We start from the raw sequence: 12,566 nt of genomic DNA, 5'->3' as shown, positions 1-12,566 counted from the left end.
CACATTCCTTTAAACTATGTGCTTATTTAGGGGCTATGCTCTCTCTTGACTCCCCCATACCTGTTTATCTCTGCTTCTATAACTGACCTTGTGTTTTTAGCATCTGTAGGTTCCTTGCCATGTGCAAGGAACAGTAGTCAGTTGATTAAATGAGAGCAAAATAAATGGCATTTCCAAGGGCTTTATATTAACCATAATGAAAATGGGTCAAAATCAAAATCACGATGCCTTTGCTTAATGCACTGGCCAATATAATATTCTGAAATTAAAGTGGTCCAAATATTTTTTAAAAATCCATGTTAGCAACATTGGCAATGTGGTTTTGTTATTGGTCTGTATGTCAGTTAAGCTAAACTGCCTTTAGAACTACCTCAAATTTGGATCTAGGTTCTGTAAAATACTGTGGGGCTGTGTGTTGTAATCTAACAGATCAACACCAGACAATGTTTACTAGATACTATGTCTTCACAATTTAAAAATTGAGGAAATTTTTTAATCCTTGTTCAACATGTTTTCTCTGTGATATTGAAAGTCAGGCAGTTATTTTTCATTTGTGTTCTGTAATATGGCTTCTGAATTTAGGCAGTAGGCACTAGAACATAATTACTGCTCTTGGTTTTGGTTTTGTTTCTTTATTGGGATATAAAGTCTTAATGAGAAGGTACCACAGCACTTGTACATTTCAGTAGTATGAGTCATTTGTAAATGTTGCCTCTTGTATGGATACAGTTGCCTAATTTAGTGATAGTGTACCTTTTGTACAGTTTAATGTGTCAATTTTTGTATTCATACACTCAATAAAATTTCTTTTGCCTGTTTCTAAAAAAGACTGATCCTTACTGCAAGTGTAGAAATATGATATAAAATCCCAATCATCTGACTTTCATTGAGGAACTAGATAATCATTTTAGCAGCAGATACTAATTCCCTGGCTCTCCTTGCTGTTGAACATGCATTGTGTAGGGGAAAACTAAAATGCAAAAACATCTTCACGTAAATTTTAGAGGAATAAAAATTGCTTTAACCTTTTTAAAAATAGATGGCTTTTCAAAAATTCTTAGGAACATAGGGCCAAGCTGCTTTGACAATGATTTATGTAGTGTCCTTTTGGCATTAAACTCACCAACCAGCCTTTTGCTATCTTCATGTTGCATAAGTATTTCCTTTCCATGGCTACTCTTGCATCTGCTTTTGTTGTTGTTGTTATTGTTGTTATTATTATTGTTATTATTGTTATTTTATTATTATTATTTAGCTATAAAAAATAACATGATGCTATAGAAGCATGCTGGAAGTCTGCAGCTTTCTTCTTTTCTCTAGGGTATGTTGTATTTTTCGTATTTATTTTGTTGTCAGAACTCTCATCACCATCAAGAACATGGTAGTTCTTTTTTAGTTCTTTTTTTAGAGTACTTCTTAAGTGCATCATATAGATTCATTCAGGTTGGAAAGGGCTTCTAATTTCATTGAGTTTAACTGTCAGTCTAATAGTGCCCCATCCACCACTCAACCATGTCTCTCAGTGCCACATCCTCATGACATAAATGCCTCCACAGCTGGTGATTCAACTGCTTCCTTGACCAGCCTGCTCCAATGCTTGACAACTCCTGCTGTGAAGAAATTTTTCCTAATATCCAATTTAAACCTCTGCTGCAACCTGTGCCTGCTCAGGCTTTAACGTTGCAGTGTCTTATATGAGGCTTCTGCAATGCCCTTCATTGATTTTGCCAACATAAAGCATGGCATGCCTATGCAAGCCTTTAGTTCTGAGCTGAGTAACAATTTGTGCTCTGTGGCTCTGTAATACTTCCAATAGTGTGCCTGCTCTGGCCTTTTATGGGAGCTCTTAGCCCTGCTCCAACTTATGTGGTAGAATTAAAAAAACAGGTATATATTTTTTTTATGTTCTTTTTTGAAAGAGTAAGGAAGAAGAAAAAGTCAATAGCTGAAGACATTCCCTTTTCACTAACGGGCAACTCCCTCAATGCAATGCTCTAGTAAAAAAGGAAGACTCTGGTCTCTCATGCTAAATGACTGTAAAGCAATGGAGATTTTGTTAACAAGGGTGTTGCCTATTCATTGCTCATCTACAGGTTATTTGGAATACAAGTATTTTGAGCACTGCAAACAATCTGAAGAGACTATATATATAATCTTTCCACTCTTCTTCAGGATGCTCTTGTTTGCTTTAATACTGGAAACGTTAATGTGTCCTTCAGAGCCAGTTAACCTTCCTCTTTTGGCAGTAGTACAGAACAGGGAATTTACCTGTTTTTTCAATACTTCCTGTCTACAGATTTTTGGCTTTGAAAATGTCCTGGTATGATGAAATCATGCATCATCGAGTCTTTTATGCTTGCAAAGCTCTTCACCATATAAGGCTATTGAATCTTCATCAGGATTTTAGATTTTAGGTGCTTGTTTGAAGTTTTGATGGTATTCATTCCTTTTTAAGAAATGGAAGAAGCACAGAAGACACAAAGGCCTCAGTGTCCCCCACTTGATGAGGGACTATCAATATCTTAGTCAATATCATATCTAAAGGATGTGCACTGACATCTTCAGCGTCTTTAGTCCTCTATCAGGAGATTCACAGAGTTCTATCACTCAGCCTGAGGAAACTCCTAATCTCACAGGCTTTTTTTTTTTTGGTTTTTTTTTTGGTAGGACTTGATCTGTTTACAGGATTTTTCTAGACATGACAGATGTCAAGTCTGTTCCCCACTAGTGCCCACTGGACAGTGGACCTTTTGTGAACCCTGGCTCATAAAGGTCTACCAGTCCCAGTATTTGCCTGAGGTAGACAGGATCATTTGTCTGTCTACAGGATGATTGGCTGCACTGTCCCTCCATTACAGAAGTTCTTATCAACAGCTTCATGATAACAAGGAACCTTTGTGATATGTGGTCTGTATGTTGTTGGAAGGGTGTTTCCTCTAGCACCACAGTTTTAATTGGCAGTGACCACAATTTTAATTGGCAGTGACCTGATAAGCATTTTAGTCTCAAGAACCTTTTGCACAAGGCAAAGATTTAAAAGAACATCTGTTACTCTAATTTCTCCTCTAAAGCAACATTTATTGGTCTAGCAAGACTCCAAAGCAGAAGGAAAGGTGATGGAATGTGTATAAGTATTTTGAAACAAGCGAGATGTACATAATTTTACTTCACTTTTCCTACAAGGATTCAGAATAGTGCATGCCTTTGTATTGTTAGAAGTCATGTGGTTTGGAGAACACTGAACACTAGCACAGTCGTGCATGACAACTGGTACGCCCAGCTGAAAGGCATTCACTATTCTGCCTGGAAAAGAGCATCTGGAGTTACTAGTTCTAATTATCTGGAAGGTCTTGAGATTAGCAATGGAAATTACATTACATTTGAAATGTAGAGTGGACACCAAATAATGGGGTCTGCTTGACTACTGCTGGGTAGTGACTTACCATCTTCTTCCCCCCTCCCAAGGCTTAGGCCATCACTCATAACAAAGTCATAAGGAAAGCTGCAGAGTTGAGTCACACAAGACAAGAAAGGGTTGCATGGTTCAGGCAAGTTTAGGTATTTTAAGAGAAAACCACTCACTTGAAAGATATAGAATTGTAAAGGTATAAACAAGAAATCAAGGAATGACAATTCAGCATTAATGAGGATCTCTTCCAGCAATTGCTGGATGGTTTGACTCTGCAGAACCTACTCCTCAGGTTTTTTATTATGGATTTTGAGAACACAAATACTTGGCCTAGAAGCTCCTTAAATACCATCTGTCTTTTGTGTGTGCTTATATTGGGTTTGCATGGCCAGGTTTTGGTAGCAGGGGGGCTACAGGGGTGGCTTCTGTGAGAAGCTCCTGGAGGATTCCTCCATCTCCAGCAGAGCCAATGTCCAAGGCAGCTCCGAGGTGGATGTGCTGCTGGCCAAGGCTGGGCCAATCAGAAATGCTGGCAACACCTCTGTGATAACATATTTAAAAAGAAAAAAGTAAAGGTTATTGTACAGCAGAAATTGTAGCCAGAGAAGAGCAGAGTGAGAATATGGGATAGGAACACCCTGTTAACACCAAGGTCAGTGGAAAAGGAGGGGAAAGAGGTGCTCCAGGTCTGAGATTCCTCTGCAGCCCATGGTGAGAACCATGCTGAAGCAGGCTGTCATCCTGCAGCCCACAAAGGTCCATGGGGATGCCAAGATCCACCTGCAGCCCAGGGAAGAGACCAACACCAGAACAGGTGGATGCCCAAGACAAGGCTGTGAACCCATGGGAAGCCCATGCTGGAATAGAGTCCTGTCAGGGACCTGTGCAGAGAGAAGCCCACACTGGAGCAGGTTTTGTGGTATGACTAATGACCCTGTGGGGGGCCTACACTGCAGTAGGCTGTGCCTGAAGGACTGCACACTGTGAAAAGGTCACCTACATTCCAGCAGTTTGCAGAGAACTGTTTCCTGTGGAAGGGACCCCACACTGGAGCAGGGGAAGGACTGATCACATCAGGAATAATGTGTGATGAACTGACTGTAACCCCCATTCCCTGTCTCCTTGTGCCCCTGAGGGAGGGAGGTAGAGCTGGGAAGGAGAGAAGTGTGGGAGTAAGGTGTTTTAAGGTTTATTTTACTTCTCATTTTACTTCTTACCTGCTTGGATTTGGTTAGTAATAAATTTAATTAATATCCCCAATTGGAGTGTGTTTTGCCCGTGGCTGTATTTGGTGAGTGATCTCTCCCTGGCCTTATCCCAGCCCATGAATTCATTGCGTTTTCTCTCCCCCGCCCAGTTGCAGAGGGGAGTGAGAAACCGGCTTTGGTGGGTGCCTGGCATCTGGCCAGCATCAACCTACCAGAGTGCTACAACAAAAACTGTATGATACATGCTTGAAGAATTTCTGCATGGCAAAACATGCCCATAGTGACAAAGACAGGGCAATGGTTACTGTGTGACCATCCCAAAATCCGGAGTATGAGGCAATGCCACGCAGAGACATGTCACAAATAACTAAGCAGTCAACTGGGGCTGCCTGGGCTTTCTTGGAGTCCATGGTGCCACTGCTACCGGAGCTTGCGATAAAATCACTCCTTGAACATTCAGGAGAAAGCAGCCAGGCAAAGGAAAAGGGTAAAAAGAAGAGTGTAAATAAGAGTGTTAAAAGCAAGGTAGCAAGGTGATAGGAAGAGAAAAAGGAGGAAACACCCTTCCAAAAAAAAAAAAAAAAGGAAATGCTAGTGATGCTCAGCTATAGGACACCTGGAAGACACTCAGCTAAGACTACAGAACAGCAATAGTAATTTGAATGGAAAAGCATAGGGTCTTACATACGAGGCAGGCTCTTCTCTGTGAAAATGTATTTATCAAGTTTTCCTATTTCTTACACATTTTACAGGACAGAACGATGTATTTGATCCCAGTCTTTTAAGAGTGTGATTGGAGGGATTTCTTCAGACATGATCTTAAAAATCATGGCAATCATAGCATCTGTTTTATTAGAAGAGCAATGCTTGAAGACATAAATCTTATACTGCAACAGCCTTTCAAATTAAAAACTGTTTTCTCCCATTGTGCATTTGCCAGATACATGTTCTCATGTATTTGTTCAAGAATCATTCATGTTTCTTTGTCTACAGAGGAAGAAAGTTTTTATGGTTGATATATCCTCAATAATTTCCCATGAGAAAGTTGACTCTGGAACTCACAAGGTGCAGTGGATTGCCATCAAACTTATTTCACGACCACTGAATATTTGGCTGCATTCATTTGCCCTTGTCAGAGGTGAATGACAAGAGCTTCTTGCTGAGAATAGCTTCTTGCTGAGCTTTTCAGTGAAGTTCCCTGCTATTGCCATGGTTCCCCTCAAATAGTTACATGACAATCCTAGGAGAGCTGACATGCTAAATCCTACAAGTATCCATCTAGTGTGGTGTCTTCCTTCCAAATACGTCTTTGGAAAATAGTGCAAAACAGTACAATGATCAGATATGGAAAAACTTGTTTTCCAACTTAAACTCTTCCTACTCAGTAATATTTGGATATTTATTCTAAGGTGAAAGTATATGATTTGTATGTCTACCGGGAATAATTTCATTCTTAATTTTTCTAGTCCTTTATCTCTTTTGTATTCATAGGAAGAAAAAATTGTTTTAAACCTCACTAAATTATGCATTCTCATTACATATTTCATAGCTCAATCCAATGTTTTATGAAGAGTAGATCTTCCTGTCAGCTCTGCATGTTTCCTAATATAACTCCATGTTCCTTCTTTCTTTGTGAGATATACTAGAAGTTCCTGATTATCTTTCCTATTTTTATACTTTTAACCATAATACTTTCTTAGTTTGATAATCCCAGTCCTCTTAGGCATGCTTTCCACAACTATTCATAGCCTATCTGTAGTCATCAGAGCCTTTATTTCTACTGGATTTTAACGAGCATGTCACTTCGTATTTTTCTTAATGAAGTACACAATGAACAGTGAAAATTTACATGAGTTTTACTCACAAAGCCCAGCTGACGGACTTAATTTGGACCAAAGGAGATTGAACTAATGGTTTGTTGTACCTCCCCCTTCTTCACCATCTCTCTCTCAGTTGCCTTCAATTTTTTAAATTTAATTTAATCTTTTATCACATCAGTCAGGTATTTCAGAACCATGGACTGTGTTTACAGTCCTCTCAACTTGACTAAGTGGATTGTGTTTCACAAATTTTATCACTTTATTTGCTCACTAATTTTTGTCAAGTTACTGAGAAGCAAATAAAATAATTACCAGATAGCAACTCAGTAACTCACTTCTCTATATCTATCTTAGTTTTCATGTTATGATGATAATTCATTGTTTAATTCTATGATTTGGTTTCTGTCTCTCAGATGGCTTGGTTTTCTGAATAGTGATGCTATTGTTTCACACCTCAGTGACTCAAATAATGATCTTTTATTTCACACCTCAGGGGTTCTCACTAAGGTATTTTTTCTAACAGGCCAGGTCAAAGGTCCATAGAGTTCTAAATCCAAGATGCCATGTCTTCTTACATGTAAAACCTTTGTTAGCTTAAGGAGGAACAGCATTTTTATTGTATCATTTGGAATTGGCAGCATTGCACCTACAAGGCATATGTAGGCAGTAGCATCCAGCACACTCAATAGACTGTGCCACTGTGACAAGCTACTAGAGAGGCTGTGCACTTTCTTCTAGTGAAAACACAGCATTTTTCATTATGTGTATACAAAATATTTACTATCTAAAAATGTCCAGTCCTGGAAAAAAAAAATCAGGAATTTAATTTATTCCTTCAAAAAAAAAAAAAAATTAAATACACTCAGGATATAACAATAAATACATCCTTGCACACATACACAAAAAAAAAACACTTTCCCGAGCATCATCTGAAATATCAAATTGCAAGATGAACAAATTATTGGTTACTCTATTGTTACTATTAATTTTGAAAAACAACATGATATCTGATCTTAAAATATGGTACATGAATATTAATTCCTTTTTCAAGATAACAAATTCTTTTTCACAAGGATTAAAATGATTATTCAGTTGTTCAAGAACAAAAAACTTCATACTGCAAAATGAAAACTTTGCAACTGCAGGCACTCTTTAAACCAGCTTGAAGATAGGCTAATAGCAACTTATTTTCATGTAAATTAAGTGCCTGCATTTCAGGTAGAAACATCCCTTCCTCCTTGCAATATTAATTTTGAAACTAGATTAAATAGTTCATCAAGTTTTTTTTCCAAAGCACTTAGCATTCCAAAATGGAAGTACTGTCTCAAGTACACTGTAACACTAAATTTTGTTTGATGTACTCATAAAGTAACAAGGTTTGACACACTCTTCCAAATTTTATCAAGTCATCATTTAGAGGAGCTCAGAGTCACAGCCTATAAAAAAACTCTCAAGAGACCCTTACTCTCTTAATCAGTCAGTGCAAATGTTCTTCATTCTCACAAAATGCCACACTGCTCAGCTCCACTATGCAATTTGCTTTCTTGTAGTCTAACTGAGCCCAGAGAATGGTGGAGTTACATCCAGATAATGGCCAGTCACAAGTGGTGCTCTGCAGGGCTCAGTGCAGAGGGCTGGGGCCTGTCCTGTTCAGTATCCTCATCGACAACCCAGGTGATCAAGCAAACCCTCAGTCACTTTGCACCAAGATGTGCAGAACTGTTGATCTGCTGGAGGGGAAGAAGACTCTGCAGAGAGATCTGAACAGGCTGGATCGATGGGCTCGGGTCAGTGGTCTGAGGTTCAACAAGGCCAAGTGCTGGATCCTGCCCTTGGGTCACAGCAACCCCAGGCAGGGCTAGAGGCTTGGGGAAGAGTCACTGGAAAGCTGCCCAGAGGAAAGGGACCTGGGGGTGCTGGTTGGCAGCAGCTGAACACGAGCCAGGGTGTGCCCAAGAAGGCCAATGGCATCCTGGCCTGTGTCAGCAACAGTGTGGCCAGCAGGACAGTCTACCCTGTACTGGGCACTGGTGAGGCCACACCTCAAGTCCTCTGTTCTGTTTGGGCCCCTCACTAGACAAAGGACATTGAGGGGCTGGAGCGTGTCCAGAGAAAGGCAATGGAACTTGTGAAGGATCTGACACACAAGTCTTATGAGAAAAAGCTGAGGGTGCTGGGGTTGTTTAGCCGGGAGAAAAGGAGGCTCAGGGGAGGCCTTATCTCTACAATCACCTGAAAGGAGGCTGTAGCCATGTGGTGGTCAGTCTCTTCTCCCAAAACACAAGTGGCAGGACAAGAGGATATAGCCTCAAGCTGTGCCAGGAGAGGTTGAGGTTGGACATCAGGAAGATGGAAGACCTTGGAAATGTTCAAAAAGCAAGATTTTTTTGTTACTCATTTGTCACCACTATTGATTTACAAACCTCCCCTACATGCCATCACAATCCTTTCCTCAAAACCAAGACTCCTTGGAACAGAAGCAGCTATGCTTTTGTGAGAGTTGGATGAGTGGACAGTGGGGTAGATTGAGAACTGGGTGACTGGCAGATCCCAGAAGGTCATGATCAGTGGCACAGGGGGGGCCATATTTGGAGGCCTGTCATTAGTGTTGTCCCCCAAAACTCAATACTGGGTCCAGTACTGTTTAATTTGTGCATCAATGACTTGGATGAAGAGACAGAGGCCTCCTCAGCAAGTTAACTGGTGACACAAAGCTGGGAGAAGTGGCAGATTTCTATCCCAGAGGGCTGTGCCATCCTTCAGAAGGACCTCAACAGGGTGGAGAAATGGACAAAGAACCTTCTGAAGCTCAACCAAGGAACAACACAGGTTCTGGCATGGGAAGAATAATCCCCTGCACCAGCACAAACTGGGGGTCGACCTGCTGGAAAGCAGCTCTGCAAAGAAGGACCTGGTGGTCCTGGTGGACAACAAACTGTCCATGAGCCAGCAGTGCCCTTGTGGCCAAGAAGGGGATCCTGGGGTATGTTAGGAAGAGAGCATCACTAACAGGTAAAGGAAGGTGATCCTACTCCACAAACCCCAATGGGGCCACAACTGGCGTTCTATGTCCAGTTCTGGGCACCTCAGTACAAGGTATGGAGCTCCTGCAGTGGATATAGTGGAGGGCAACAAAGACAATTGAGGGACTGGAGCACCTCTCTTACGAGGACAGATCTGGGCCTGTTCAGCCTCAGGAGGAGACAAGTGAGAGACGACCCCACCAACGTGTGCATTGTGTATCTAAGGGGGGTGCAAGAGGATGGAGCCAGGCTCTCCTCTGTGGTCCCAAGCAGTAGGACAAGAGGCAACTGGCAGGAACTGATGCGCAGGAGGTTCCACCTGAACACGAGGAAGAACCTTACTGTGCAGGTGACTGTACACTGGAACAGATTGTGCAGAGAGGTTGTGGAGTCTCCCCCACTGGAGACACTCAGGAACTATCTGGGCACAATTCTTTGCTCTGGGATGACCCTGTTTGAGCATAGATTTGACCAGGTGACCCACTCTGGTCCCTTCCAAATTGACCGTTCTGAGATTCTATGATTATGTAAAACAACACTGTTGGGATCCAGACTGGCCGCTTTGTTTTACGGCAGACGAAGCGGGACTTCACACCTCTGGTCCCTCCCTGGCCGCTGTCCGGTGACAGGAGCGCGCCCGCCGGTGACAGGAGCGCGCCCGCCGGTCCCCTCGGGCGGCGGCTCCCGCGCCACCGCTCGCAACGGCCGGCGGGCCGCGAACACGGGCGCAGCATGCACTGCCATGGCCCACCCCGCCTGCGCTTTCTACGGCGACGATGACGATCCCGATCCCGATCCTGCTCTACCCGGCGGCGGAAGTGGCACGAGGTCGAGGGCGCTAACTCATTCCGAGATCACACCGCCACAGTGGCGCATTTGTTTCCAGGCCCTTCCCACCCGCCTGCCCCGCGCCCCCTCGCACTACTTCGTATGGCCAGCGCAGTTATCGCCGTCCCTCTCCTTCCCTCACTCCCACCCTCTCCTTCCGGGCCTCCACGGCGCCTCCTTCCCCAGCTTCCGGGCCGGCTCCGCCTCCTCCTTCCCCTGCCGGAACGTATTTTGCCGGGCGGGGGCGCTGACGGGCCCGGCAGCAGCAGCCGTCGCTGCCGCCATCGCTGCAGGACGGTTTCAGTCTCCTCAGCTCCTCAACATGGCAGCAGCGGCGGGAGGCGGCCGCGCACCTCGCAGGCCGGCGCTGCTGACCCCTCGCGGCAACGGGGACCGCACCGTTTTCCTCTTCGACCGGCGCCGGGAGCAGGCGGACCCGGACGAGAAAGTGCTCAGCTACGGCAAGGACAACTACCGCGCTTTCCGCAGCGCCGTCTGCCAGGTACGCGGTAGGGCGGGCGCGTCGCGCGCGGCGGAGGCGTTGTTTCACTAGTGAGCGTCCGTCCCTGAGGCGCTGGGGCTGGGGGGCGGCCGGGGCGGGGCGGGGGTGTCACAGCCTGCTCGGGGGCCGCCGCGCCCGCCGCCTGCCCGCCAGCTTTGTTGCCGGGATAGATGGGCGGCCATGGCGGAGAGCCCGCGGCCGCCCCGTCGCCGTCGCCTTTCTCCCGCAGCCCGGGAGGCCGGTGCGGGGCGGCGGCGGGAGCAGCCCCTGCCGGCGGGCGGGAAGGCAGCGGGCGGCCCCCGAGCGCCCCCGCTCGGGGAGCGGCGGCGGCGGGCGCGGTGCCGCGCTCCGGAGGGCGTTTGTAGCTGACGCGGTGGTTGGTGCTCGGTCACAGCGCCGGCTCGGGGGTCTCACAGGTCGCTTCCAACCTAGGTGGTTCTGTGGCTCTGTTTCTGCTGTCCGAAGTGTTGGCGATGAGCGCCGTTTCCCGTCTCCAGCGGTGGCTGCCATTTAAATACCGTGTCTGGCGGCGCCTTTGCCTGTCGCGTGTCCTTTCGGTTCTTTTTCTCTGTCGTAACGCGAAACGAAACTTACTCTGTCTTCACAGCTCGGGAAGGTGGAGATTGTTTTCCGCGTACGGGCTGTTCCAGCAGTTTGCTGGCGCTGCCAGTAGGCATCGCCCGTTTCTGTCATGGTTTCGTTTTCTGAGCGAGTGGTAAATGCCACTCTTAGCTGCCTGCGTGTTTTATCATGTGAAATGCGCAGGAAAATCAGCTCTGAATTTCTGTACTAATTTAGTCTGATAAAAAATTTAATTTTAATTTCTTTATCCAGTATAATTTGCACTTCGTTTTGAAGCATGTAAATTCTATTTCTTACATATAGATGGGATATAATAAATACCTGTTTTACATTTTAATAAATAGAATTATTTCTAAATGTTATAAACATTTATCGATTATTTATGAACAATGTAAGTACTACGAAGTATTATTTTTATATGTAATATAACTATATCATTATGAAATATATAATTAATATAATTATATGTGATAATAATTATATATAAGATACAGGCAAAATATTTATTGAGAAAAAAATAACTAAATAAGTAGTGTATAAATTGTTCTTTTCTGGACGGTGTTTCATGTAATGGCTTCCTACTGTGATGGAAGCTTTGAGTTGCCAGTGTCAGCAGGGATAGCTGTCACTTGTGATTGCAGAGTTCTGTGTCCAAAATGGCATAGCCATGGCAGAGTCATCTTCCCTGGAAGTGTCCAAAAAAGGAGTAGAGGTGGCACTTTGTGATATGATATGGTTTAGAGAGTGTGAAGTCTTGGAAGACTGGGAAGTCTTTTCCAGCCTTTTTGATTCTGTACTCATAAATAAAGGGGTTGTGGAGTGTTAGCACATTGCTTTGTCTGATCAGTGCCCGATAAAGACATGAATACACTACAGTGTAACATTCTGAGAAGCTAGACAGTGGGGTGGGTTCATGACCTTCCAAGGGTTTGTATCTCCTGTGAGTAATTTATGAGTGTTAGATAATTTTCTTCTAGAATTGTCTTAATAGATACAACTGCACCTAGCAGATGAGCTCAAGAATACTAAGTATTTTCAGTAGTTGAGGCAAATATGTACCTGATGAACCCACCCGTCTTTCTCTTAATTTTGTACTTTATCGACAGGCTGAGTTTAACACTAATTTACAATTTGTTCTAGAATGGAGTCTGTCTTTTCTGGGTTTTTTTACATATACTCCACACTCCAGTGACT

At 43.9% G+C, this 12,566-nt stretch overlaps 1 protein-coding gene across 1 annotated transcript in view; it reads left to right on the top strand.

The window, feature by feature from the left end:
* The first annotated feature begins 10,528 nt into the window (after positions 1–10,528).
* Positions 10,529–12,566, top strand: part of SMCHD1 (structural maintenance of chromosomes flexible hinge domain containing 1) — a 68,942-nt gene continuing 66,904 nt past the window's right edge. Inside the window, exon 1 of the mRNA XM_054630772.2 lies at positions 10,529–10,790. Within this exon, the coding sequence (XP_054486747.2) occupies positions 10,611–10,790 (180 nt within the window). The 5' untranslated portion in view covers positions 10,529–10,610. The remainder of the gene's footprint in view (positions 10,791–12,566) is intronic.

This window comes from Agelaius phoeniceus, chromosome 1, assembly GCF_051311805.1.
Source record: "Agelaius phoeniceus isolate bAgePho1 chromosome 1, bAgePho1.hap1, whole genome shotgun sequence".
NCBI classification, from domain to species: domain Eukaryota; kingdom Metazoa; phylum Chordata; class Aves; order Passeriformes; family Icteridae; genus Agelaius; species Agelaius phoeniceus.
The sequence above is the reverse complement of the archived record's forward strand: the minus strand, read 5'-3'. Positions and strand labels throughout refer to the sequence as shown.